This window comes from Rhinatrema bivittatum, chromosome 8 (assembly GCF_901001135.1).
Source record: "Rhinatrema bivittatum chromosome 8, aRhiBiv1.1, whole genome shotgun sequence".
Classification (NCBI taxonomy): Eukaryota; Metazoa; Chordata; class Amphibia; order Gymnophiona; family Rhinatrematidae; genus Rhinatrema; species Rhinatrema bivittatum.
The window spans coordinates 80,487,522-80,511,079 of record NC_042622.1 but is presented as its reverse complement, the minus strand read 5'-3'; the positions used below and the strand labels follow the sequence as shown (position 1 = coordinate 80,511,079).

Genomic DNA, 23,558 nt, shown 5'->3' with positions numbered 1-23,558 from the left:
TTCGTTCCTGTAGTACCACGGATCAGTCCAGGATCCCGCCCGAGATGCTGTTTTTGTTCTGAAGTAACGGAGAGTCCGCTCAGTGGATTCAATTGTTTAGGTTGGGTTATAGTTCGCTTGTCCCTTGGTTACGGACGTTCTGTTCCGGCTGGGGGTTTATTGAACCGGCCCTGGTTAGGGCGGTCTAGTTAGAAAGCTTGGTTGTTAAATTTGCGTTGACATTACGTAAGACTGAGGGGCTGTGGGTGGCACCTTACTATATGTAGGGAAGCCCGACAAGTTTTGCTCTGTCTCCACCTGCTGGTGCGGAGTCACAACCCAGGTGTCTGGACTGATCTGTGGTACTACAGGAACGAAAATTATCAGGTAAGAAACTAATTTTCCTTTAATGGACTTCTCCTCCAAGAACTTATCCAAACCTTTTTTGAACCCAGCTACACTAACTGCACTAACCACATCTTCTGGCAACAAATTCCAGAGCTTTATTGTGCGTTGAGTGAAAAAGAATTTTCTCAGATTAGTCTTAAATGTGCTACTTACTATCTTCATGGAATGCCCCCTAGTCCTTCTATTATTCGAAAGTGAAAATAACCGAGTCACATCTACTCGTTCAAGACCTCTCATGATCTTAAAGACCTCTATCATATCCCCCCTCAGCCGTCTCTTCTCCAAGCTGAACAGCCCTAATCTCTTCAGCCTTTCCTCATAGGGAAGCTGTTCCATCCACTTTATCATTTTGGTTGCCCTTCTTTGTGCCTTCTCCATCGCAACTATATCTTTTTTGAGCTGTGGCGACCAGAATTGTACACAGTATTCAAGGTGTGGTCTCACCATGGAGCGATATAGAGGCATTATGACATTTTCCGTTCTATTAACCATTCCCTTCCTAATAATTCCTAACATTCTATTTGCTTTTTTGACTGCTGCAGCACACTGAGCTGACGATTTTAAAGTATTATCCACTATGATGCCTAGATCTTTTTCCTGGGTGGTAGCACTGACCCTGCATCCAGCAGGGGTCCCCCTTCAGTCTTCTTTTTTTCCGCGCAGCAGTAGCCACGCGGGTTAAGGAGCTCTCTGAGATTCCTGACAGGAATTTTCCTCACGGAACTTCTTTCAAATTTTTCCAAAAAATTCTACCCCATCGGGGTCCCCCTATTAATATCTATACTCTGCGGTTGAAAGGTAAGCTTTTACTCTTGTTGCGGTCGATTCCAGTCGAGTTATCCCTTCGGGGCCTACTTGCCATTCTCTGCACCGCGGCTACATTTTTGTCGGAGCCATGACGTCGGGTTTTCGTCGATGCCCCGACTGTACTCGGACATTGTCCATCACTGACCCGCATGGGGTCTGTGTTATGTGTTTGGGGTCTGACCACAATATCCTAACTTGCACCAAATGTGCCCAAATGACACCGAAGGGCCGTAAGTCCCGTTTAGAGAAAATGGACTTTCTCTTTCAGTTAAAAACCCCGACTCCATCGATAGTTTCGATGTCGTCCGAGCCGGTGCCATCGACCTCTCGTCAGCACCGGGATACCGCTGCTGTTCGACCGGCGTCGACAATTCCAAAAGTGTCGATAGCCTCCTTGCCTCCTCAGGAAAAAGTCCAAGGAGAACATCGTGAAAAGCGTCGACACCGGCATCGGAAGGCTCAGTCCGTTGATCCAGGCAAGTCTTCGGCATCAATGTCGATAGAGCCACTGACAAAGAAGCCCTGCCCAGAAAAGGCCTCATCCTCTTCTGTGACCGGGTCACCGAGGTGTTCCCCACCTTCAGTGGTACTGGGATCTGGTATTCCACCTTCACTGGTGGACCCTCCAGCTATGTCAGTGCTGCCTCCTACTCCATTGCCGGGGTTCCATGCCCTAGGCTTCCACAAGGAATTGGATCGGATGATCCAAGAGGCCATCAGTAAAGCACTTCAGGGCTTCCATCCTCCATCAACGCTGGTACTGGTCCCCGAGCCGGTCACCAAACTGATTCCTGTAGCGCTCGCACCGCTACTGGGTAGACTGGATGCGTTGATCGGTGCCCTGCCTCCGATAGAACTGAGAGCACCGGTGGGTCCAGTGCCTTCTACACCGATTCCATTATCATTGGATGATGAAGAAACACCGATTCCTATTCCACCGTCTGGGATTTTACCACTGACTCGTCCATCGATGTCATCGGTCCCTTCGGTGCCTCCATCGATGCAATCGGTTCCTCCATCGATGCTGTCGGTGCCGCCTCCGATGCCCTCGATGCCTAGGCCGGGTCTTCAGGATTAGCACCCTTTCTCCCTGCTGGATTAGCATCCTTTCTTCCTGCTGGAGACCCACTAGGTGCTGGAGATCAGCCCTACAATCCTTGGAGCAATGATTCGTCCCAGGATACAGGATCAGAGCCCTCTCCCCACAGATGAAAGATGACATTCTCCACCAGAAGATCTGTCTTTTATCGATTTCATCAAGGAAATGTCTGAAACCATTCCTTTCCAACTTCAGACAGACGAGGACTCTAAGCACAAGATGCTGGAAGTACTCCAATTTCTTGATGCTCCTAAGGAAATCATGTCCATACCTATTCATGAAATCCTTCTTGATTTCCTGAAAAGAAACTGGGAACACCCATGTTCTGTCCCACCTGTCATCTGCAAGACAGATGCCACCTATCTGGTGCAGTCTGCTCCTGGGTTCCAGAAGTCTCAGTTGGATCATCATTCTGTGGTTGTTGAATCAGCCCAGAAGAAGGCACGACGTTCAAAATCTCATTCCTCCATACCTCCAGGGAAGGAACAAAAATCCCTGGATGCTTTTGGCAGGTGTGTCTTCCATGGCTCCATGCTCATATCTCGCATAGCCTCTTACCAGTTATACATGACCCAGTATAACAGAGACCTCTTTAAAAGGATCCAGGACTTCTCTGATTCGTTACCAGAGCAACTCCAGACTCAACTTCGTACTCTGGCTCAAAAAGGTCTGGATGCTGGAAAACACAAGGTCCGCGCTGCTTATGATATCTTCGACACTGCCTCAAGAGTGTCTGCAGCAGGGATTAGTGCACGAAGTTGGACCTGGCTCAAATCCTCGGACTTAAGACCAGAAGTCCAAGACAGGTTGGCAGATCTACCCTGTGCGGGCGATAATCTCTTCGGTGAAAAGATCCGAGAGACTGTGGCCCAGTTGAAGGACCACCATGAGACGCTGCGCCAACTTTCTTTTGTGCCGTCTGAGTTCCCTTCCGCCCCTAAAAGAACTTTCAGATGAGATTCTAAGCGGCCAACCTACAAGCCAAGAAAATTTTATCCTCCGGCTTCTAGAGGTCAATCCGGGCAGACTCTGTCTCAAAAGTCTCAGCCAGCTTCTCAGCCTGGACCAGCGTCGGGGTTTTGACTCCTTCCTAGAGAGTGTAAGCCAACCTGCTCTTCCATCCATACCAATCGGCGGTTGACTCTGCCACTTCAACAGCGCTTGGTACACAGTCACCACAGACTAGTGGGTACTTGCAGTAGTCACCCGAGGTTACCACCTAAATTTCCTGACTGTTCCAGCGGACTCTCCACCTCGGCTGATGTAGAGAAAGTCCGACCACTCTCCCTTGCTCGAACAGGAGGTTTCATCCTTCCTCCTATCCCGAGCAATAGAACCAGTACCCCTCTCCCAGCAGGGGCAGGGGTTTTATTCCCGGTATTTTCTAATACCAAAAACGTCAGGTGGCATACGCCCGATACTGGACCTCCGTGCACTAAACAAATTTCTGCACAAAGAAAAATTCAAGATGGTAACATTGGGCTCTCTACTTCCTCTTCTGCAAAGAGGAGATTGGCTATGCTCTCTAGATCTCCAGGACGCATACACACACATCTCAATCACACCATCTCATCGCAAATTCCTGCGATTCCATAAGAACATGCCATACTGGGTCAGACCAAGGTCCATCAAGCCCAGCATCCTGTTTCCCACAGTGGCCAATCCAGGCCATAAGAACCTGGCAAGTACCCAAAAACTAAGTCTATTCCATGTTACTGTTGCTAGTAATAGCAGTGGCTATTTTCTAAGTCAACTTAATTAATAGCAGGTAATGGACTTCTCCTCCAAGAACTTATCCAATCCTTTTTTAAACCCAGCTATACTAACTGCACTAACCACATCCTCTGGCAACAAATTCCAGAGTTTAATTGTGCGTTGAGTGAAAAAGAACTTTCTCCGATTAGTTTTAAATGTGTCACATGCTAACTTCATGGAGTGCCCCCTAGTCTTTCTATTATCTGAAAGAGTAAATAACCGATTCACATCTACCCGTTCTAGACCTCTCATGATTTTAAACACCTCTATCCTATCCCCCCTCAGCTGTCTCTTCTCCAAGCTGAAAAGTCCTAACCTCTTTAGTCTTTCCTCATAGGGGAGCTGTTCCATTCCCCTTATCATTTTGGTTGCCCTTCTCTGTACCTTCTCTATCGCAATTATATCTTTTTTGAGATGCGGTGACCAGAATTGTACACAGTATTCAAGGTGTGATCTCACCATGGAGCGATACAGAGGCATTATGACATTTTCCGTTTTATTCACCATTCCCTTTCTAATAATTCCCAACATTCTGTTTGCTTTTTTGACTGCCGCAGCCATTTCCAGTACCATGAACTACCATTCGGCCTGGCGTCTGCTCCACGAGTATTCACCAGATGCCTGGTGGTGGTTGCAGCCTTCCTCAGGAATCAGGGTGTCCATGTCTACCCTTATCTCGACGATTGGTTGATAAGGGCTCCGTCTCAGCAGGGTACGCTAATCTCCCTGCGTCTCACTATCAACTCTCTGATTTCCTTAGGGTTTCTAATCAACTATCCCAAATCCAAGATAGTTCCATCTCAAACCCTATCCTTTATAGGGGCCGATCTAAACACTATACAGGCGAAAGCCTTCCTTCCCTAGGATCGTGCTTTCACCATTACATCTCTGGCGCATCAGCTACAGTCTTGAGTATCTTCAACTGCTCGTCACTTCCTCATACTGTTGGGTCACATGGCGTCCTCAGTGCATGTCACTCCGATGGCTCACCTAGCCATGAGAGTAAAGCAGTGGACCTTAAAATGCCAGTGGATTCAAGCTTGTCAGCCAATGTCCAGTATTATCCACATTACCAAACAGCTCCGTCTGTCACTAGCGTGCTGGATTCACCACTCCAATCTCATTCAAGGCCTTCCACTTCAGGCTCCAGATCCTCAAATTACCTTAACAACAGGCGCATCCAACCTTGGGTGGGGTATACATATAGGCGACCTGCAGTCTCAGGAAACCTGGTCTCCAGAGGAAGCCAAATACCAGATACATTTCCTGGAGCTACGGGCAATCTGATATGTCCTCAAGGCCTTTCAGGATTGCCTATCAAACAAAGCTATCCTGATTCAAACCGACAATCAGGTTGCGATGTGGTACATCAACAAACAAGGGAGAACGGGCTCCTTCCTCCTGTGTCAGGAAGCTGCACAGATATGGCCATGGGCCCTTCCCGCTCGATGTGCCTCAAAGCAACCTATTTGCCAGGAGTGGACAATGTGTTGGCGGACAAGCTGAGTCTCACTTTCCACCCGCACGAGTGGTCTCTCAACCATCTTTGATTCGGTACACAATCACAAAGTAGACAACTTCTGCTCTCTCATTCGCAGTCACCACTCGCAGCCAAGAGATGCCTTCGCCCTCTCTTGGGCCACCGGTCTCCTTTATGCGTACCCTCCCTCTTATTTCAAAGACTGTCGTGAAGCTCCGGCAGGACAAAGGATTAATGATTCTGTTAGCTCCCCATTGGCCATGCCAGGTATGGTTTCTAATCCTCCAAGACCTATCAGTACGCTGACACATTCCTCTGGGGAAGGATCCCCTTCTAATCACTCAGATCGAAGGGTATCTCTGTCACCCCAACCTCCAAGCTCTGTCTCTGACGGCCTGGAAATTGAAAGGTTAATACTCCAACCTCTTAACCTTTCAGAGTCGGTATCCCGAGTCCTGATGGCTTCAAGAAAGCCTTCAACTAGAAGGTCTTATCGCTCTAAATGGAAGAGGTTTACGGTCTGGTGTACTTCTATGTCCATAGACCCCTTCACTTGTTCCACTGCAAGGTTCCTAGACTACCTCTGGCACCTGTCAGAGTTAGGCCTAAAATCTTCCTCTGTCATGGTGCATGTTAGTGCAGTATCTGCATACCATAAGGGTGTAGGAAATGCTTCTATTTCAACTCAACCCTTAGTATCACGTTTCATGAGAGGCTTGCTCCATTTAAAACCTCCACTGTGCCCTCCTACCCCTGCTTGGGACCTTAATGTGGTTTTGGGACGGTTCATGAAACCTTCATTTGAGCCTCTCCAATCCTGTGATCTCCGATATCTCACCTGGAAAGAAGTTTTTCTTCTGGGGATCACGTCCGCTCGCAGAGTTAGTGAATTACAGGCATTAGTTAACTACCAGCCTTTCACTAAAATTCTGCATGACAGGGTAGTACTCCGCACTCACCCTAAATATTTGCCGAAGGTAGTGTCGGAATTTCATATTATCCAATCTATTGTCCTCCCTACCTTTTTTCCCAGGCCCCATTCGAACCCAGGAGAACAGGCTCTGCATTCCCTGGACTGCAAACGTGCTCTAGCTTTCTATCTGGACCGCACGTCGGCCCACAGGAAATCCACTCAATTGTTTCTTTTGATACCATCAAATTGGGAAATCCTGTGGGAAAGCAGACCCTCTCCTCCTGGTTGGCGGAATGCATTTCTTTTTTCTACCAGCAAGCAGGCATTCCGCTACAAGACCGTGTAAAAGCACACTCGGTCAGGGCCATGGCGACATCAGTAGCGCACCTCCGTTTGGTGCTGCTTCCTGATATTTTGTAAGGCTGCTACCTGGAGTTCTCTCCATACATTCGCAGCCCATTATTGCTTAGATAAGGCTGGCACACAGGATTTCATCTTTGGCCAGTCTGTTCTACACAATTTGTTTTTTGTTTAACTTTCCAACATCCTTCCACCAACCCATTCAGGGTTTCAGGATGCCCTCCTAATCAAATTTCCACCCCTGTTGTTGTGCCTGTTGCACATGGTGCTTTGGTGCTTTGCTCGGGCATCCTCAGCTCAGTACTCACCCATATGTGAGGATTACCATCCTGCTTGTCCTGTGAGAAAATAGAGTTGCTTACCTGTAACAGGTGTTCTCACAGGACAACAGGATGTTAGTCCTCACGAAACCCACCCGCCACCCCGCGGAGTTGGGTTCGTTTACGTTTTCTTATTTTATTTTTCGCACGTACTTCTTGCTATATAACGAGACTGAAGGGGGACTCCTGCTGGATGCAGGGACAGTGCATTGCTGGGCATGCCCAGTAGGTGCCAGTCAAAGTTCTAGAAACTTTAACAAAAGTGTTCCATGATTGGGCTCCATCCTGATGATGTCACCCATCTGTGAGGACTAACATCCTGCTGTCCTGTGAGAACACCTGTTACAGGTAAGCAACTCTGCTTCCCATCTTTTCTGAAGATAGGATCCCATTCATACAGAGGCCTGTGAAAGACTCCCTTCATATAGAGGCCTATGAAGGGGGTCAGGGGATGGACCCCATTCATACAGAGGCCTGTGAAGGGGGGTCAGGAGTTGGACCCCATTCATTCAGAGGCCTGTGAAGGAAACAGACGCTGACGGAGAAGGGTCAGGAATAATCCTCATAGATGCACTGAAATGAAGAGTTGAAGCAGTGAGTTTTGTTACAGATGTGCTAATAGTGACTGTGAAAAATCTTTATCATTACCACTCTGCTTCCCCAGTGCAGTTCTTGTCTTTTGTCACCCCAGTGACCATTTCCTAAGCCTTGACAAGGCTAGTCTTTTTGTAGCTGCTTCTAGATTGTGGACTTCTGGATAATGAATGGCTCTTGATAGTGCTGGTCATAAGCAGTGAATGTGCTTTTTCTGTAGGTGACTGGGGATAAGAATGAGGAGCAGGTACTGAATGCCATTGAAACATATACAGAACACCGGCCAGAGATCACAAACCGAGCCATCAATCTTCTCTTCGACATCGCAAGGATCGAGCACTGCAGTCAGCTACTGAGAGCACTGCAGGTCAGCAGATTATATGGGTCAAGGGAAGAACTTTGTGCAATGTAGCAGATAGATGGTCTGCTCTCCAGAGCAAGTGGATAAGTGGCTTTCACATAATTACCTTATAAATTAATTAATTTCCTCTCATTCCCCATTTTTCTTGGAAAATAAGCAAGTTTGAGGAGAGGTTGATATTAGGGAGAGAATCTGAAATGTAATGAGCTTCCTTCCCATGGAGGAGCCTCAGGGGTGCAAGAGCTATTATTTGGGTTCAGATTGTGTTACAAACTGTTGAGACTTTGTTTTGTATTTGCCTTTTCCTGTCTGATGCAGTTGGTTATTGCAGCTCTGAAGTGTCACAAATACGATAAAACTATTCAGGTGACCGGCAGTGCAGCTCTCTTTTACCTGACGAACTCAGAGTACCGCATGGAACAGAGCATCAAGCTGAGGAGACAGATTATTCAGGTGGTGCTGAACGGCATGGAGTCTTACCAAGAAGTGACGGTATGAGATGAACAGAGACTGACATGATATCAGTGAGACCCTTCCTCTTCTTTCACTACACTGACACAAGAGTGCCTGAGATGTCTCATCAGAACATTTATTTATTTATTTAACACATTTAAGTATCACATAATCAGTATAGGAACATTAAAAGTGGTTTACAAATAAATACTCATAATCATCAAAAAGAAAATATAATAAAAAGAAAAAAAAGAAGTAATGCAAAATAACATAAAAATAAAAACAACAAAACAGTAAATATAAGATGTATATAAACATATCTTAGGAAGTGCCATACAGGGACAGACCAAAGTTCTATCGAGCCCAGCAGCCTGTCAGACAGTGGCCAATCTAGGACACAAATACCTGCAGATCCCACAATGTGGATCCACTCCTTGTTGCTCACACCCAGCAATAAGCAGTGGCTTTCCCAAGTCTACCTGGTTAACGTTTATGGATTTTTCCTCCAGGAAATTGTCCAAACCTCCTTTAAACCTTGTTCCCTGTACGTACCCAGATCAGTCCAGACTGCTGGGTTTTGCCCCCCCCTCTAGCAGATAGAGACAGAGATGTTTTTTAACACAAAACTCCGCCTTATATAGGAGAGTGCCATCTACATTCCAGCAGTATTTCTCTGTCTGTAGCAGATGGTGGAGGTGCAAAACCTACAGTCTGGTCAGAGTTTTAATTTTGGAGAGATTTAATCAGATTAGGTGATAGTTTTTTTGTCTGGTTGAATTTAGGAGGTTTTTTTTTTTTTTAAAAACCAAAATGTTTCCTGTGTTCAGCCTCCCAGAGGGCAGGCTCTGAGAGGGCCATCCCCTGCTGGTTTGAGGCAGCTGCCAGTGAGGGTTGAGGACCCTATTTCTAACTTTGGGCAGCATGGGTGTGATACCGGGGAGTCCGGCTCACTCCACCCAGAAAGATCAGCACCCTGGACCACTTCAGGCAAGTCTCCATTTAAAAAAAAAAAAAAAGTTTGAATTTTTTGCTTTCAGTTTTGTCGGCCGTCTCTCCCTCTCTCTCTCTCATCGAGGGGGTTTTTCGCCGCGTTTTTAGGTCTCGGGGGGGGGGGGGGGCTTAAATTTGATTTTTTTCTGTGAGTTTTATTTCTAACCGGCTCCTCTGATGCCGCGGTTGACCGCGTGTCGTGTGTGTGGCTCGGCCCGCGAGCTTCTCTCCCAGGAGGGATTGTGCTCAGCATGTTTACTGGGGGGGATAGGGATCCTCCAGGGCAGAAAAGGTAAAAAACGTGCAGAAAAACAGGTTGCTGCAAGTTTCTTCGATGTCAGCAGGGGCTGCTCAGCCTGTGCAAGATCCTTTTCAATTAAGCGCAGGAACAGAGGCCATTTTACAGTCGTTCCGCGCTGCTACTCAGGCAGCAATGGGGGAGGGGTGTTTTCCTCCTCAACTTTCTCCTCAGCCAAGGCTCCCTGAGGACAGGGAATCATTGCAGCCTGCTTGTCCTGGCCCGGAGGTCAGTCCTGAGGGGACTTCTGATACCTCATCTGAGTCCTCCTTCATTGTTTTTTGCATAAAGCGTTTAAGGCAAAGAAAGCAGGGAAGCTGCATGAAGGGGGAAAGCCTGACTCGCTAGAGAATAAGTCCCGGGCGTCCAAGCGTGCACAGTTTCATACGGGTGCGGGGCCTGTCAAGCCCAAGCGTCCCTTCCGCACTAGGGGTCTGCAGGGGGATACGGATTCTTCCGGGCTGGACTCAGATCTCGGAGATCTGGATTCCCAACACCAGATCCCACATGGAGTGGATGAGCCAGATCCGGACCCGCAACAGGCTGAGAGGAGATCCCAGGCAGCGGAGGGTGATGACCCTAAGGTGGTACGCCTTTTTCGTAAGGAGGAATTGGCACCACTTATTCCAGCTATCCTCACTGAGCTGGGTATCGACAACCCTCCTGAGGAATCCAAACTCTGTAAGATGGATCCTGTATTGTTGGGCCTGAGAGGTCCTGCTACAGCTTTTCCTTTTCATTTCTCGGCTACAGATTTGTTGTTTCAGGAACGGGATACCCCGGATCTCGGATTGAAAGTCAGTAAGGCCATGGATAAGCTATATCCTCTGCTGGAGGAGGCCTTAGAGATGCTGCGGGTTCCTAAGGTAGACGCGGCGGTGTCTGCTGTCACCAAGAAAACCACGATTCCCGTCGCAGGAGCGACTGCGCTCAAAGACCTAAGGACAGAAAGTTTGGAGGTATGGCTCAAAAGGATATTTGAGGTCTCCGCCATGGGAGCTCGGGTGGCTATTTGCAGTAATTTTGCTATAAGAGCAGGGCTGCTCTTGGTACAGCAATTGCAAGCCAAATTGGGTTTCTCGGAGGAGGAAGCTGCCCAGGTGAACCGTTTGGAATCCTCGGTGGCTTACTGTGCTGATGCCTTCCATGACCTCTTAAGGACGTCAGCCAGGTCCATGGTGTCGGCGGTATCCGCCCGGAGGCTCTTGTGGTTAAGAAACTGGTTGGTGGACGTTTCGTCTAAGGCTCAACTGGGATCTTTGCCTTTTAAGGGTAAGCTGCTCTTTGGAAAGGTCTTGGAAGATATGATTCAGTCCCTGGGAGATAATAAGGTGCATTGTTTCCCGGAGAACAGATCTCGCTCACGAGGTTCCATTTCGTCTCGTGCCAGATTCAGAGGGAATCAGCAGTACCGGCCGATGAAGGCGCCCACCTCTTCCTTTCGTTCGATCCCTGCGAAGCAGCAGCCCTGGTCCCAGCCGTTTGGGGCCGAAGATTCAGCAGACCTGGTTCGGCTCAGCCTTCCTCAGGGTCCAAGTCTTCTCAATGAAAGGATGCTGGTCCACTCCTCGGTGCCAGAAGTAGGGGGCAGACTGTCCCTGTTTTTCGAGGAGTGGGCCAAGGTGACTGCAGATCAGTGGGTGCTGTCCGTGATAAAACAAGGCTACGCTTTAGATTTTGCACGGAGGCTCCGAGATTGGTTTCTCGTCTCCCCCTGCGGGTATGCCACAAAGAGAGCAGCGGTGCGGGAGACGTTGCAGCGGCTTCTGCAGTTGCGAGCCATAGTCTCCGTTCCTCCTGAGGCTCAAAGAATGGGTCGCTACTCCATTTCGTGGTACCAAAGAAAGAGGGTTCCTTTTGTCTCATTCTAGACCTCAAGAACGTGAACAAATGTCTAAAGGTTTCTCGCTTTTGCATGGAGACTCTACGGTTGGTCATTGCTTCGGTAAGAAAGGGAGAATTTCTAGCGTCGCTGGATTTTACAGAAGCTTACCTGCACATAGGCATCCATCTGGACCACCAAAGGTTTCTTTGGTTCTGCGTTCTGGGCCAGCATTTTCAGTTTTGGGCTCTACCCTTCGGTCTGGCAACCGCACCCAGGACATTCACCAAGGTGGTGGTGCGGCCCATCTCCGGAGGGAAGGTCTCCTGGTCCATCCCTACTTGGACGACTGGCTGATTCGAGCGAAATTGGAAGCGATGGCCAGGGACGCGATTCACAAAGTATTACAGCTTCTTCAGTCGCTGGGATGGGTAGTCAACCTCTCAAAGAGCAGGCTCGTACCCTCTCAGTCCTTGGAATATTTGGGAGCACTGTTCGACACTCAGAAGGGATGAGTTTTTCTTACCATGGAGCACATCTCCAAGTTGCAGGACCAGGTGAAAGGCTTGTTACTCAAGAGTACTCCCAGGGTCCGAGATTATCTACAGGTTCTCGGGTCCATGACTTCAACATTAGAGCTGGTGCCCTGTGCATTTGCTCATATGCGGCCCTTGCAGTACGCATTACTGTCCCGTTGGAACCCAGTGTCCAAACTGTTCCTTCTACCTTTTCAACTTCCAGAAGCGGTGTGGGATAGTCTAGCGTGGTGGCTTGTAACAGACAATCTATCCCGGGGGTTCCTCTGGAGGTGCCCGAATGGACAGTGGTCACCACAGACGCCAGTCTCTCCGGCTGGGGAGCGGTGTGCCAGTGGAGATCAGTATAGGGCCTATGGTCTCCCGAGGAATCTCGGTGGTTGATCAATCGGTTGGAGACTCGGGCAGTGCGGTTAGCGTTACAAGCTTTCTGTCCGCTTCTGCAAGGGAGAGCAGTCCGGGTGTTGTCGGACAATGCGACCACAGTGGCGTACATCAACCGCCAAGGAGGAACCAGGAGCCACCCTGTGGCTGTGGAAGTACGTCAGTTGATCAGCTGGGCGGAACAACACTTAGTTGGCATCGCGGTATCTCACATTGCAGTCGTGGACAACATGCAAGCAGATTTCCTCAGCTGGCATCATCTCGATCCCGGGGAATGGGAGTTGGTGGACGACACCTTTCAGCACTATGCGTAGCGTGGGGCAGACCCCGCATGGATCTTATGGCAACTTTTTGGAACACCAAGGCTCTGAGGTTCTATTCTTGTCAACGAGAGACTGGAGCGGAAGGGGTAGATGCCCTGGTTCTACCCTGGCCTATCGACATTCTTCTGTACATATTCCTGCCTTGGCTGTTGATCGGCAGAGTATTCCGACGGATAGAGCGTCATCTGGCGCGAGGAATTTTAGTAGTGCCGGAATGGTCGAGATCCCTTGGTTTGCGGACCTTCTCAATCTAGCGGAGACAGGTCCGCTAAGGTTTCCAGAGGTTCCAGACCTACTTCACCAAGGACCCGTTGTTTTGGAAGAAGTTGATCGCTTCTGTCTAGTGGCATGGCTTTTGAACGGCGCCGTCTAAGTGGCAAGGGTTATTATCCTGCGATAGTTTCTACTCTCCTCCGGTCACGTAAAACATCCACTAATCTCGCGTACGTTAGAGTGTGGAAGGTTTTTGAGTCCTGGTGTCTAGAATGGGACGTTTCGCCAACCCGAGCTTCAGTTTCGGATATTCTGTGTTTTCTTCAAGATGGTCTGTCCAAGGGCTTATCGTGCAGTTCCTTATGAGTTCAGGTAGCAGCTCTTGGTTGTTTGCGTGGGTCGGTGCAAGGCGGAATGTTGATGGCGCATCCGGATGTAGCATGTTTCCTTCAAGGAGTGAAGCATTTGCGTCCCTCGGTCAAACAGCCTTGTCCATCTTGGAGTCTGAATTTGGTGCTTATGGCCTTGTGTGTGCTGTGCCTTTTGAACCTTTAAAGAGGGCGACACTGAAGGATATTACCTTGAAGGTGATTTTTTTGGTCGCCATTACTTCGGCTCATAGAGTGTTGGAACTCCAAGCTCTTTCCTGCCGGGAACCCTTTTTGAGGATCTCCGATTCAGGAGTTTCTTTACGAATGGTTCCTTGTTTTCTTCCAAAGGTGCTGTCTTAGTTTCATGTCAATCAATCAGTGGAGCTTCCAGCCTTCGGGGGTCTAGACCGGTCGAATCCTTTGTCTGGGGAATTGTGGAAACTGGATGTTCGCAGGGTGTTACTGCGATATTTGGAGGTTACTAATGAGTTTCGGATGTCGGACCTTCTCTTTGTGCTGTGGAATGGTCCTCGATGGGGTCACATACTTGGGTACTTGCCAGGTTCTTATGGCCTGGATTGGCCACTGTTGGAAACAGGATGCTGGGCTTGATGGACCCTTGGTCTGACCCAGTATGGCATTTTCTTATGTTCTTATGGCTTCAAAAGCTACCATTGCTCGATGGATGAAAGAGGCTATCAGCTCGGCTTATTTGCTACGGGGTAGATCTCTCCCAGTTGGACTCCGAGCGGCGTCCTGGGCAGAGAGTCATTTAATTTTTCCACAGGAGATCTGTAGGGCGGCAATGTGGAAGTCACTGCATACTTTCGCAAGGCATTACAGATTGGATGTGCAAGCTGCAGAATCGGGAGGATTTGGAGAAGGTGTGCTGCGAGCGGGCCTCTCTGGATCCCATCCCAGGTAAGAACAGCTATGGTACATCCCAGCAGTCTGGACTGATCCGGGTACGTACAGGGAAAGGAAAATTAGTTTCTTATCTGATAATTTTCGTTCCTGTAGTACCACGGATCAGTCCAGAGTCCCGCCCGAACAGAGTTATGCAAGTGGGGGAGAGTCCGCTCGTTTTTCTTTCTGCAGAGATTGGATTTGATTAACCTTGAGAGGTTCTACAGGTTCAGATCTTACAGGGGTTCAGTGACTCGGTTGTAATTTCTTTCTAGTTCAAGAGTTAGTGTATATAGTTATGGTATCTTATGGGAGCCATCATGCTTTGTCATTACGAAATACTGCCAGACTGTAGGTGGCACTCTCCTATATAAGGCGGAGTTTTGTGTTAAAAAACATCTCTGTCTCTATCTGCTAGAGGTGGGGGCAAAACCCAGCAGTCTGGACTGATCCGTGGTACCTCAGGAATGAAAATTATCAGGTAAGAAACTAATTTTCCCCTCTGTTAGATGCCTTGACTACATCCTCTGGCAACAAATTTCACAGCTTGTTTGTGTATCGAGTGAAAAAATACTCCTTAAATTTGTTATAAATTTTCTGGTTGTTAGTTTCATGCGTGTCCCCTAGTTCTAGTACTAGCTGAAAGGTTAAATACCCATTCCCTATTTATCTCTTTTGCCCACTCATTATTTTACAAACCTCTATCATATCCTCTTTATTACCTCTTCCCCAGGCCAAAGAGTCCTAACCTGTTTAACCTTTCTTCATATGGAAGCTAGCTGTTCCATTCCCTTTATTATTTTTATTGCCATTTTCTGTACCTTTTCTAGTTTTGCTATATCTTTTTTGATATGTGGTGAACAGAACGGCACACAATTCTCAAGGTGCGGTCACACTATAGATCTGTAGAGGTATTTTGATATTTTCTGTATTAATCTCCATTCCTTTCTGAATAAGAAGGGAGTCCCAGGTCATCTATTTATTTATTTAAAACTTTTTCTATACCGAAGTTCAGGTAACAGAGTTACTTATCACTCCGGTTTACATTGTAACAGATATAAATATTAAACAATGACAACAGTGTCTTACAGAGAACAGGGAAAGAACAACTTGGATAACATAACATATTTACTTTTCTGACTGCCACCACACACTGAACTGAAGATTCCCTGTACGAACCCAGATCAGTCCAGACTCCTGAGTTTTGCCTCTCTTCCAGCAGATGGAGACAGAGAACGTTTTACTGACTTCTACTTAACCACGAGTGACATCTGCAGTTCCTCAGTATTTCTCTGTCTCCAGCAGATAATAGATGGGTGCAAAACCTGCAGTTCTGCGGTCTGGGCAATTTTTTGGTTTTTGAGCTTTCCTCCTAGGGGTTTTTGGATCCTGGTGGGTCCTTCTCTGTCTAGTTGAGATGGATGAGCTGGGAGTTGGTGACCTTTTAGTATGCTCGATCCTTGCGCCCGTGGGGTGTAAATCTGGTGTTCCAGATCCCTCCCCTTCACGAGGCCGCTCATATGGCTGCAGGCTTGGGGTAATTTTTCCTTCTGAGGCACTCTATTTTTGTGTTCTTGAGCCTCTCTTCCCAGCTTTGGAGGAAGTTTGAATAAAGTTAAAAAAAAACCACCCAAAAATAAAAACAAAAACAGAGTATCAGGCAGCAGCACAGCTCTGCTGTGTGAGCGACTTCCTCTTTTTGATTTGGCGGCTGGGTGTTTGCCTGGGGTGCTAGCTCATGTTGTTTTCCTGCTCTTTTTTTTTTTTTTTTTAATTTTTTATTTGTGCATTTTTAATCAAATACAAACAAGCATCCACTTGTATGGAAATTCTAAAGTACAGAAAGGAAACCTAAATAATATGCAAAAAATTTTCAATTCAAATCCAATAATTAACTGTACTTTAGCAAATAAAGGAAATACGGGAGAGGCCTCTTAAAGGAGCATATTACAAGGTAATATTTAACAACAGAAAAACAAGGCCAAACATGAGAAGTTCCACCCTAGCTATGGGTTTTATGAAGAAGAATGAGAATCTAGAAAACCCTCAGTTGTTGTGGATCAAAGAAAATATAATTCTGTTGAAAAATTATTCTACATTTACAAGGAAATTGTAATTTAAACCTAGCGCCTCTTTGGATCACTTCCCCCCTCATATTGAGAAACAGCTTCCTTCTTAATTGTGTCGCCTTAATCAAGTCAGGATTTATTTATTTATTTATTTAAAGTTTTTCTATACCGGCATTCGTGATTAAAAATCACATCATGCTGGTTTACATATAACGGGGAGTGCGTCAAATAACAGAACATTAACAAGTGCGAAGGTCATAAAGTTACATTAGAACAGGGTAAAGTCTAACTGGGGGAAAGAATTGGAGCAAGAAAACTGATCAGTTAAAGAATAAATATTTACATTATATTGTGAAGTCTCTTAGAGGATGTAGTTGTCATTCAAACGGAATCTGGGAAGGCTTGCTTAAACAGCCAAGTCTTGAGCCTTTTTCTGAAAGTGGGTAGGCATGGGTCTTGTCTCAGATCCGGGGGAATAGAATTCCATATTGATGGTCCGGCTGTGGAGAATGCTCGGTCTCTAAAAGTTAAATGGTGAGTAGCTTTGGTTTGAGGGACGAGAAGTGATCCTTTATAAGCTTCTTTGATGGGTCTAGTGGAGGTGTGTCGTCTGAGTGGGATTTGTAGGTCAAGCATAGCATGGTGTTGGATAGCTTTGTAGATGATGGTAATGGATTTGTGGATAATTCTAAAGTGTATTGGCAGCCAGTGTAAGTTCTTCAGAATGGGGGATATGTGATCTCTTCTCCTCGTGTTAGTCAGAATTCTCGCAGCCGAGTTCTGGAGCATCTGAAGGGGTTTGATGGATGCGGAAGGGAGTCCAAGTAAGATAGAGTTACAATAGTCTGTCTTAGAAAAAATTACTGCTTGAAGTACTGTTCTGAAGTCTCGCAGGTGAAGGAGAGGTTTGATTCTCTTCAGAACCTGTAATTTATAGAAGCCGTCTTTTGTTGTTTGTTTGATGAAGGATTTTAAGTTGAGATGGTTGTCAATAATAACTCCTAAGTCCCTTGTTTGGGTGGTAAGAAGGTTGGTTGGAAGACACAGAGACGTTACTATTTTCTGGGGAGATGAAAAGAAGTTCTGTCTTGGCTGTATTTAATATCAGATTTAGACTAGTAAGAAGGAGATTGATCTCTCGAAGGCAAAAGTAAAAAATTTCAAGTGTTTTAGAGATGGATTCTTTAATGGGAATCAAGATTTGCACGTCGTCGGCGTATAGGAAATGTGTTAGATTCAAGCGGGTAAGCAGTTGGCAGAGCGGGAGAAGGTAAATGTTAAAGAGCGTAGGGGAAAGTGAGGAACCTTGCGGTACTCCTAAAGACGAGGTATAGCGGGATGATTCTTTATTGTGGATTTTGACTTTATATCCTCTATTGCTGAGGAATGTTTTGAACCAGGATAGTACAGAACCTGTTATTCCTATGTTTGACAGTTGATTGAGGAGGATGGTGTGGTCAACGGTGTCAAAAGCAGCCGAGAGATCTAGGAGAATAAGTAGAAAGGATTGGCCTTTGTCGAGACCCATGATGATGTGGTCTGTCAGGGATATGAGTAGAGTTTCCGTGCTTAAAGCTTTACGGAATCCATATTGGGAGGGATACAGTATTTTGTGATCTTCAATGTAGTTGGAGAGTTGTGTGTTGACAAGCTTTTCCATGATCTTGGCAATGAATGGGAGATTGGAGATTGGGCGGTAGTTATTGGGGTCCTTGGGGTCTAGATTCGGTTTCTTTAGAAGCGGTTTAAGAGAAGCTAGTTTAAGGTCCTCTGGAAACAGTCCTCGGGATAAGGAACAGTTGATTATGTCCGCCAGTGTTTTGGAGATAGTGTCCGGTATTAGTAAGAGGAGCTTGGTTGGTATTTGGTCAAAGGGGTGGGAGGAAGGTTTCATTTTCTTAAGTAACAAATGGATCTCAGAGGCCATGATGGGTTTGAATGATTCAAAGGAGATTCCTTTGTTTAGTGGCTGAGTTGAAATAGTGAGGGATAACACCAGATTTTCTGTCCAAAGAAATTAGCTTGAGAGTTTCTAAAGAAGTGTTTGAATATGTTGTTTCTATCCATAAGGAATGCAAAAGAAACCAGTAATGGTCTTCTTAATGTCATCACCATTTCTTGTGAGGATTCAAATATTGTAGTTAAATCCATGGGCTGAGCTGAGCAGTGTCCCAGGAGACGCAAGAGTTGATTCTTTGGGCGGAGCAACACCTGGAGCGGATAGCGGCGTCACACATTGCTGGGGTCAAAAACGTTTAAGCGGATTACTTGAGCCGCACGATGTTGGATCCAGGCAAGTGGGAATTGATGGCCATGTAGCTTATTCGCGAGAGGTGGGGCTATCCTAAGAACATAAGAACATGTATTTCATGGTGACTCATCAGAATGCCAAGGCATTTCGGTTTTTCAGTCACAGAAGGGAGCACAGGGCCGAGGGTGTCGATGCTTTAGTAGTGCTTTGGCCTCAAGGGGTTCTACTTTATGTCTTTCCTCCTTGGCTTCTTGTGGGCAAGGTGTTGCATTGTATAGAGAGGCAATAGGGCAAAGTGGTGTTGGTGGCTCTGGAGTGGCCACGTTGCTCGTGGTTCGCGAATCTAATCAAATAGGCAGTCGATGGTCCAATTCGTCTAGTCACCTAAAGGGCCTGCTTCATCAGGGACCCATATTTTCAGACCAGTCTGCTCATTTTGTCTAATGGCATGACTTTTGAGAGGTGGCGTTTGAGACATAAGGGTTATCCTGAGGCGGTCATTGTTACCTTGTTACAGGCTAGGAGAAGATCTACTAATCTTTCGTACGTTCAGGTATGGAAAGTTTTTGAGTCCTGGTGTTGCTCTAGCGCGGTTCGGCCTCTCAAATCTTCAGTCTCTGACATTTTGCCTTTTCTGAAAGAAGATTTTATCAAAGGGTTGTCTCTGAGCTCGCTTAGGGTCCAAGTGGCAGCTCTGAGTTGTCTTTGAGGCAAAATTGATAAAGGTGTTTAAAATCATGAGAGGTCTAGAACAAGTAAATGTGAATCGGTTATTTACTCTTTCAGATAATAGAATGACTAGGGGGCACTCCATGAAGTTAGCATGTGGCACATTTAAAACTAATCAGAGAAAGTTCTTTTTCACTCAACGCACAATTAAACTCTGGAATTTATTGCCAGAGGAAGTGGTTAGTGCAGTTAGTGTAGCTGTGTTTAAAAAAGGATTGGATAAGTTCTTGGAGAAGTCCATTACCTGCTATTAATTAAGTTGACTTAGAAAATAGCCACTGCTATTACTAGCAACAGTAACATTGAATAGACTTAGTTTTTGGATACTTGCCAGGTTCTTTTCGGTCTGGATTGGCCACTGTTGGAAACAGGATGCTGGGCTTGATGGACCCCTGGTCTGACCCAGCATGGCATGTTCTTATAGAGGGCTCTACTTTATCGGCTCATTCAGATGCGGTTTGCTTTCTTTGGGGGACAAAGAACTTACGCCCACCGGTAGGGAAGGTTTGTCCATCCTTGAATCTTAATCTGATCCTCAGAGGTTTGTGTGAAGCTCCCTTTGAACCTCTCAGAAGAGCTACTCTTAAGGACTTGACTCTTAAGTTGGTTTTTTGGTGGCCATACGCTTGGCTAGGAGAATTTCCGAGTTGCAGGCTTTGTCTTGCCGTGATCCGTTCCTTCAGATTTCAGATCCGGGGATGTCATTGTGGACAGTACATACTTTTTTTTACCTACGGTGGTTTCCGCGTTTCACGTGAATCAGACAATGGAGCTTCCCGCTTTCCCTAAGATGGATGTTTCTGCCCCTCTTGTGAGGGAGCTCAAGTTGTTGGATGTCAGAAGAGTGCTATTGAGATATGTCAAGGTGACTAATAACTTCAGAAGGTTGTATCATCTCTTTGTTCATCAAGTTGCCTTGATGACTGAGTGGTCTAAGGTGTGGAACATAAGTGTTCTTTCTTCTCTGTGCTTTGTGTTCTGGTCTCCTGATGGAGTCGTGGGTTCGAATCCCACTTCTGACATGTTCATCCTTCAATTTGATACCTTAATCTTTCAACGGCTTTACTTTGGAGTGGAGGAGTAGCCTAGTGGTTAGAGCAGGAGACCAGCGTTTGAGTCCTGCTGTCACTCCTTTTGACCTTGGGCAAGTCACTTTAACCTCCATTGCCTCAGGTACAAACTTAGGGGTAGATTTTATAAATTTATGCGCGCGTGTACTTTTGTTCGTGCACCAGGCGCGAACAAAAGTACGCTGGATTTTATAAGATGCATAGCGCACGCATAGCCCCGGGACTTACACGCGTCCCGGGGCTATGCGTGCGCCGACGGCCTATGCAAAATAGATGCGCCGGCGTGCGAGTGCCCTGCGCGCGTAAATCTGGCCAGATTTACACGCGCAGGGCTTTTAAAATCTGGCCCTTAGATTGTAAACCCTTTGGGGATAGGGAAATACCTACAGTTCCTGAATGTAATCCACTTTGAAGCGCTGAAAAAAGTGCGAAAAGCGGAATATAAATCTAAATAAATAAATACATTGTTCTGTGGAGTGGGCCAAACATAGGTTTGAAGGCATCTAAGGCTACTATTGTGCGTTGACTTAAGGAAGCTATTGGATCCACTTATATTACTAAGGGTCGGTCGGTTCCTGAGGGGGTGCGTGCTCATTCTACTCGTTTTCAGGCCACTCTCATGGGTGGAGGCGCAGCTAGTTTCTCTGCAGGAAATTTGCAGAGCAGTGACATGGAAGTCGCTACATACTTTTGCAAGGCACTATTGGCTGGATGTGTGGGACACGGGTTCCCCATCTTTTGGAGAAAGTGTTCTGTGAGGGGGGCTCTCCAGGTACCACCCTGTGTAAGGAGCTTGGATACATCCCAGGAGTCTTGACTGATCTGGGTACGTACATGAAAAGGAAAATTGGTTCTGTAGTACCACAGAATAGTCCAGAACCCGCCTGATCTGTAAAGGGGGAGAGTCGTCTGCTCATTCTGTTTTTATAATATTGAATTCAGACTTGTTAAAAAAAAAAAAAAAAAGAAAGAAACGCTTTTAAGGTTTTGAAAGTTTTGGAAAGATTTTTTGATTGCCTAGTTTTTTGCTTGGGTACAGTTAAATACTGAGGAACTGCAGGTGGCACACGTGGTTAAGTAGGAGTGTCAGTAAAGCTTTCTCTGTCTCCATCTGCTGGAAGAGAGGCAAAACCCAGGAGTCTGGACTGATCTGTGGTACTACAGGAACGAAAATTAGCAGGTAAGAACCAATTTTCCTTTTCTACATATTATCCACAATGGCACCATGATCCCTTTCCTTGGTGGCGACTCCACAGAACCAAGCATTGTATACACATAGATGGCATTATTTTTCCTTATGTACATCACATTGCACTTATCCAAGTTAAATTTCATCTGCCATTTATATGCCCAGTTCCCAGTCTTGTAGAGGTCCATATTCAGATAGAGTCTGAATGGATAAACTTATCCAGTTAACATTGGAAGTAAAATTCAGTAGTGAAACCACACTATTGAATATAGCCAGCCATCTTAAAATTAGCTTCCTAACTATAGCCTCCTAACTTTAGGACAGCTCTTTGGCCCGGCCAGACTTAGCTAGCAAACAGGCCGATTCAGTACAGTGCACTCCGACGGAGTGCACTGTTAACCCGCGTTTGGCTGCGCGTTTTTGACGTGCTAGCTTTACCCCTTATTCAGTAAGGGGTAATAGCTCGTCGAAAACACGCGGCCAACCCCCCGAAACTAATAGCGCACGCAACATGCAAATGCATGTTGATGGCCCTATTAGTTATTCCCGCGCGATTCAGTAAGTAAAATGTGCAGCCAAGCTGGGCTAGGCTGGGATAGGAGGCGATGTCCTTTCATGGATTACAAGCTGGTTAAAAGACAGGAAACAGAGAGTAGGATTAAATGGTCAATTTTCTCAGTGGAAAAGGGTAAACAGTGGAGTGCCTCAGGGATCTGTACTTGGACCGGTGCTTTTCAATATATATATATAAATGATCTGGAAAGGAATACGAGTGAGGTTATCAAATTTGCAGATGATACAAAATTATTCAGAGTAGTTAAATCACAAGCAGACTGTGATACATTTCAGGAGGACCTTGCAAGACTTGAAGATTGGGCATCCAAATGGCAGATGAAATTTAATGTGGACAAGTGTAAGGTGTTGCATGTAGGGAAAAATAACCATTGCTGTAGTTACACGATGTTAGGTTCCATATTAGGAGCTACCACCCAGGAAAAAGATCTAGGCATCATAGTGGATAATACTTTAAAATCGTCAGCTCAGTGTGCTGCAGCAGTCAAAAAAGCAAATAGAATGTTAGGAATTATTAGGAAGGGAATGGTTAATAGAACGGAAAATGTCATAATGCCTCTATATCGCTCCATGGTGAGACCACACCTTGAATACTGTGTACAATTCTGGTCGCCGCATCTCAAAAAAGATATAGTTGCGATGGAGAAGGTACAGAGAAGGGCAACCAAAATGATAAAAGGGATGGAACAGCTTCCCTATGAGGAAAGGCTGAAGAGATTAGGGCTGTTCAGCTTGGAGAAGAGACGGCTGAGGGGGGATATGATAGAGGTCTTTAAGATCATGAGAGGTCTTGAACGAGTAGATGTGACTCGGTTATTTTCACTTTCGAATAATAGAAGGACTAGGGGGCATTCCATGAAGTTAGCAAGTAGCACATTTAAGACTAATCGGAGAAAATTCTTTTTCACTCAATGCACAATAAAGCTCTGGAATTTGTTGCCAGAGGATGTGGTTAGTGCAGTTAGTGTAGCTGGGTTCAAAAAAGGTTTGGATAAGTTCTTGGAGGAGAAGTCCATTAATGGCTATTAATCAATTTTACTTAGGGAATAGCCACTGCTATTAATTGCATCAGTAGCATGGGATCTTCTTAGTGTTTGGGTAATTGCCAGGTTCTTGTGGCCTGGTTTTGGCCTCTGTTGGAAACAGGATGCTGGGCTTGATGGACCCTTGGTCTGACCCAGCATGGCAATTTCTTATGTTCTTATTTTACTTTCAGAAATTAGCGCCTACCCAAAGGTAGGCGTTAATTTCTGCCGGCACCGGGAAAGTGTACAGAAAAGCAGTAAAAACTGCTTTTCTGTACAC

The 23,558-nt window shown here is 46.2% G+C and overlaps 1 protein-coding gene across 2 annotated transcripts in view; it reads left to right on the top strand.

Moving 5' to 3' along the window:
* The window catches only part of ZER1 (zyg-11 related cell cycle regulator), a 170,938-nt gene that overhangs the window by 27,694 nt on the left and 119,686 nt on the right, over positions 1–23,558 (top strand). For both annotated transcript variants that reach the window (XM_029612340.1, XM_029612339.1), the window contains exons 7-8: positions 7,936–8,082; positions 8,395–8,568. In XM_029612340.1, coding sequence (XP_029468200.1) covers positions 7,936–8,082; positions 8,395–8,568 — 321 coding nt within the window. The remainder of the gene's footprint in view (positions 1–7,935; positions 8,083–8,394; positions 8,569–23,558) is intronic.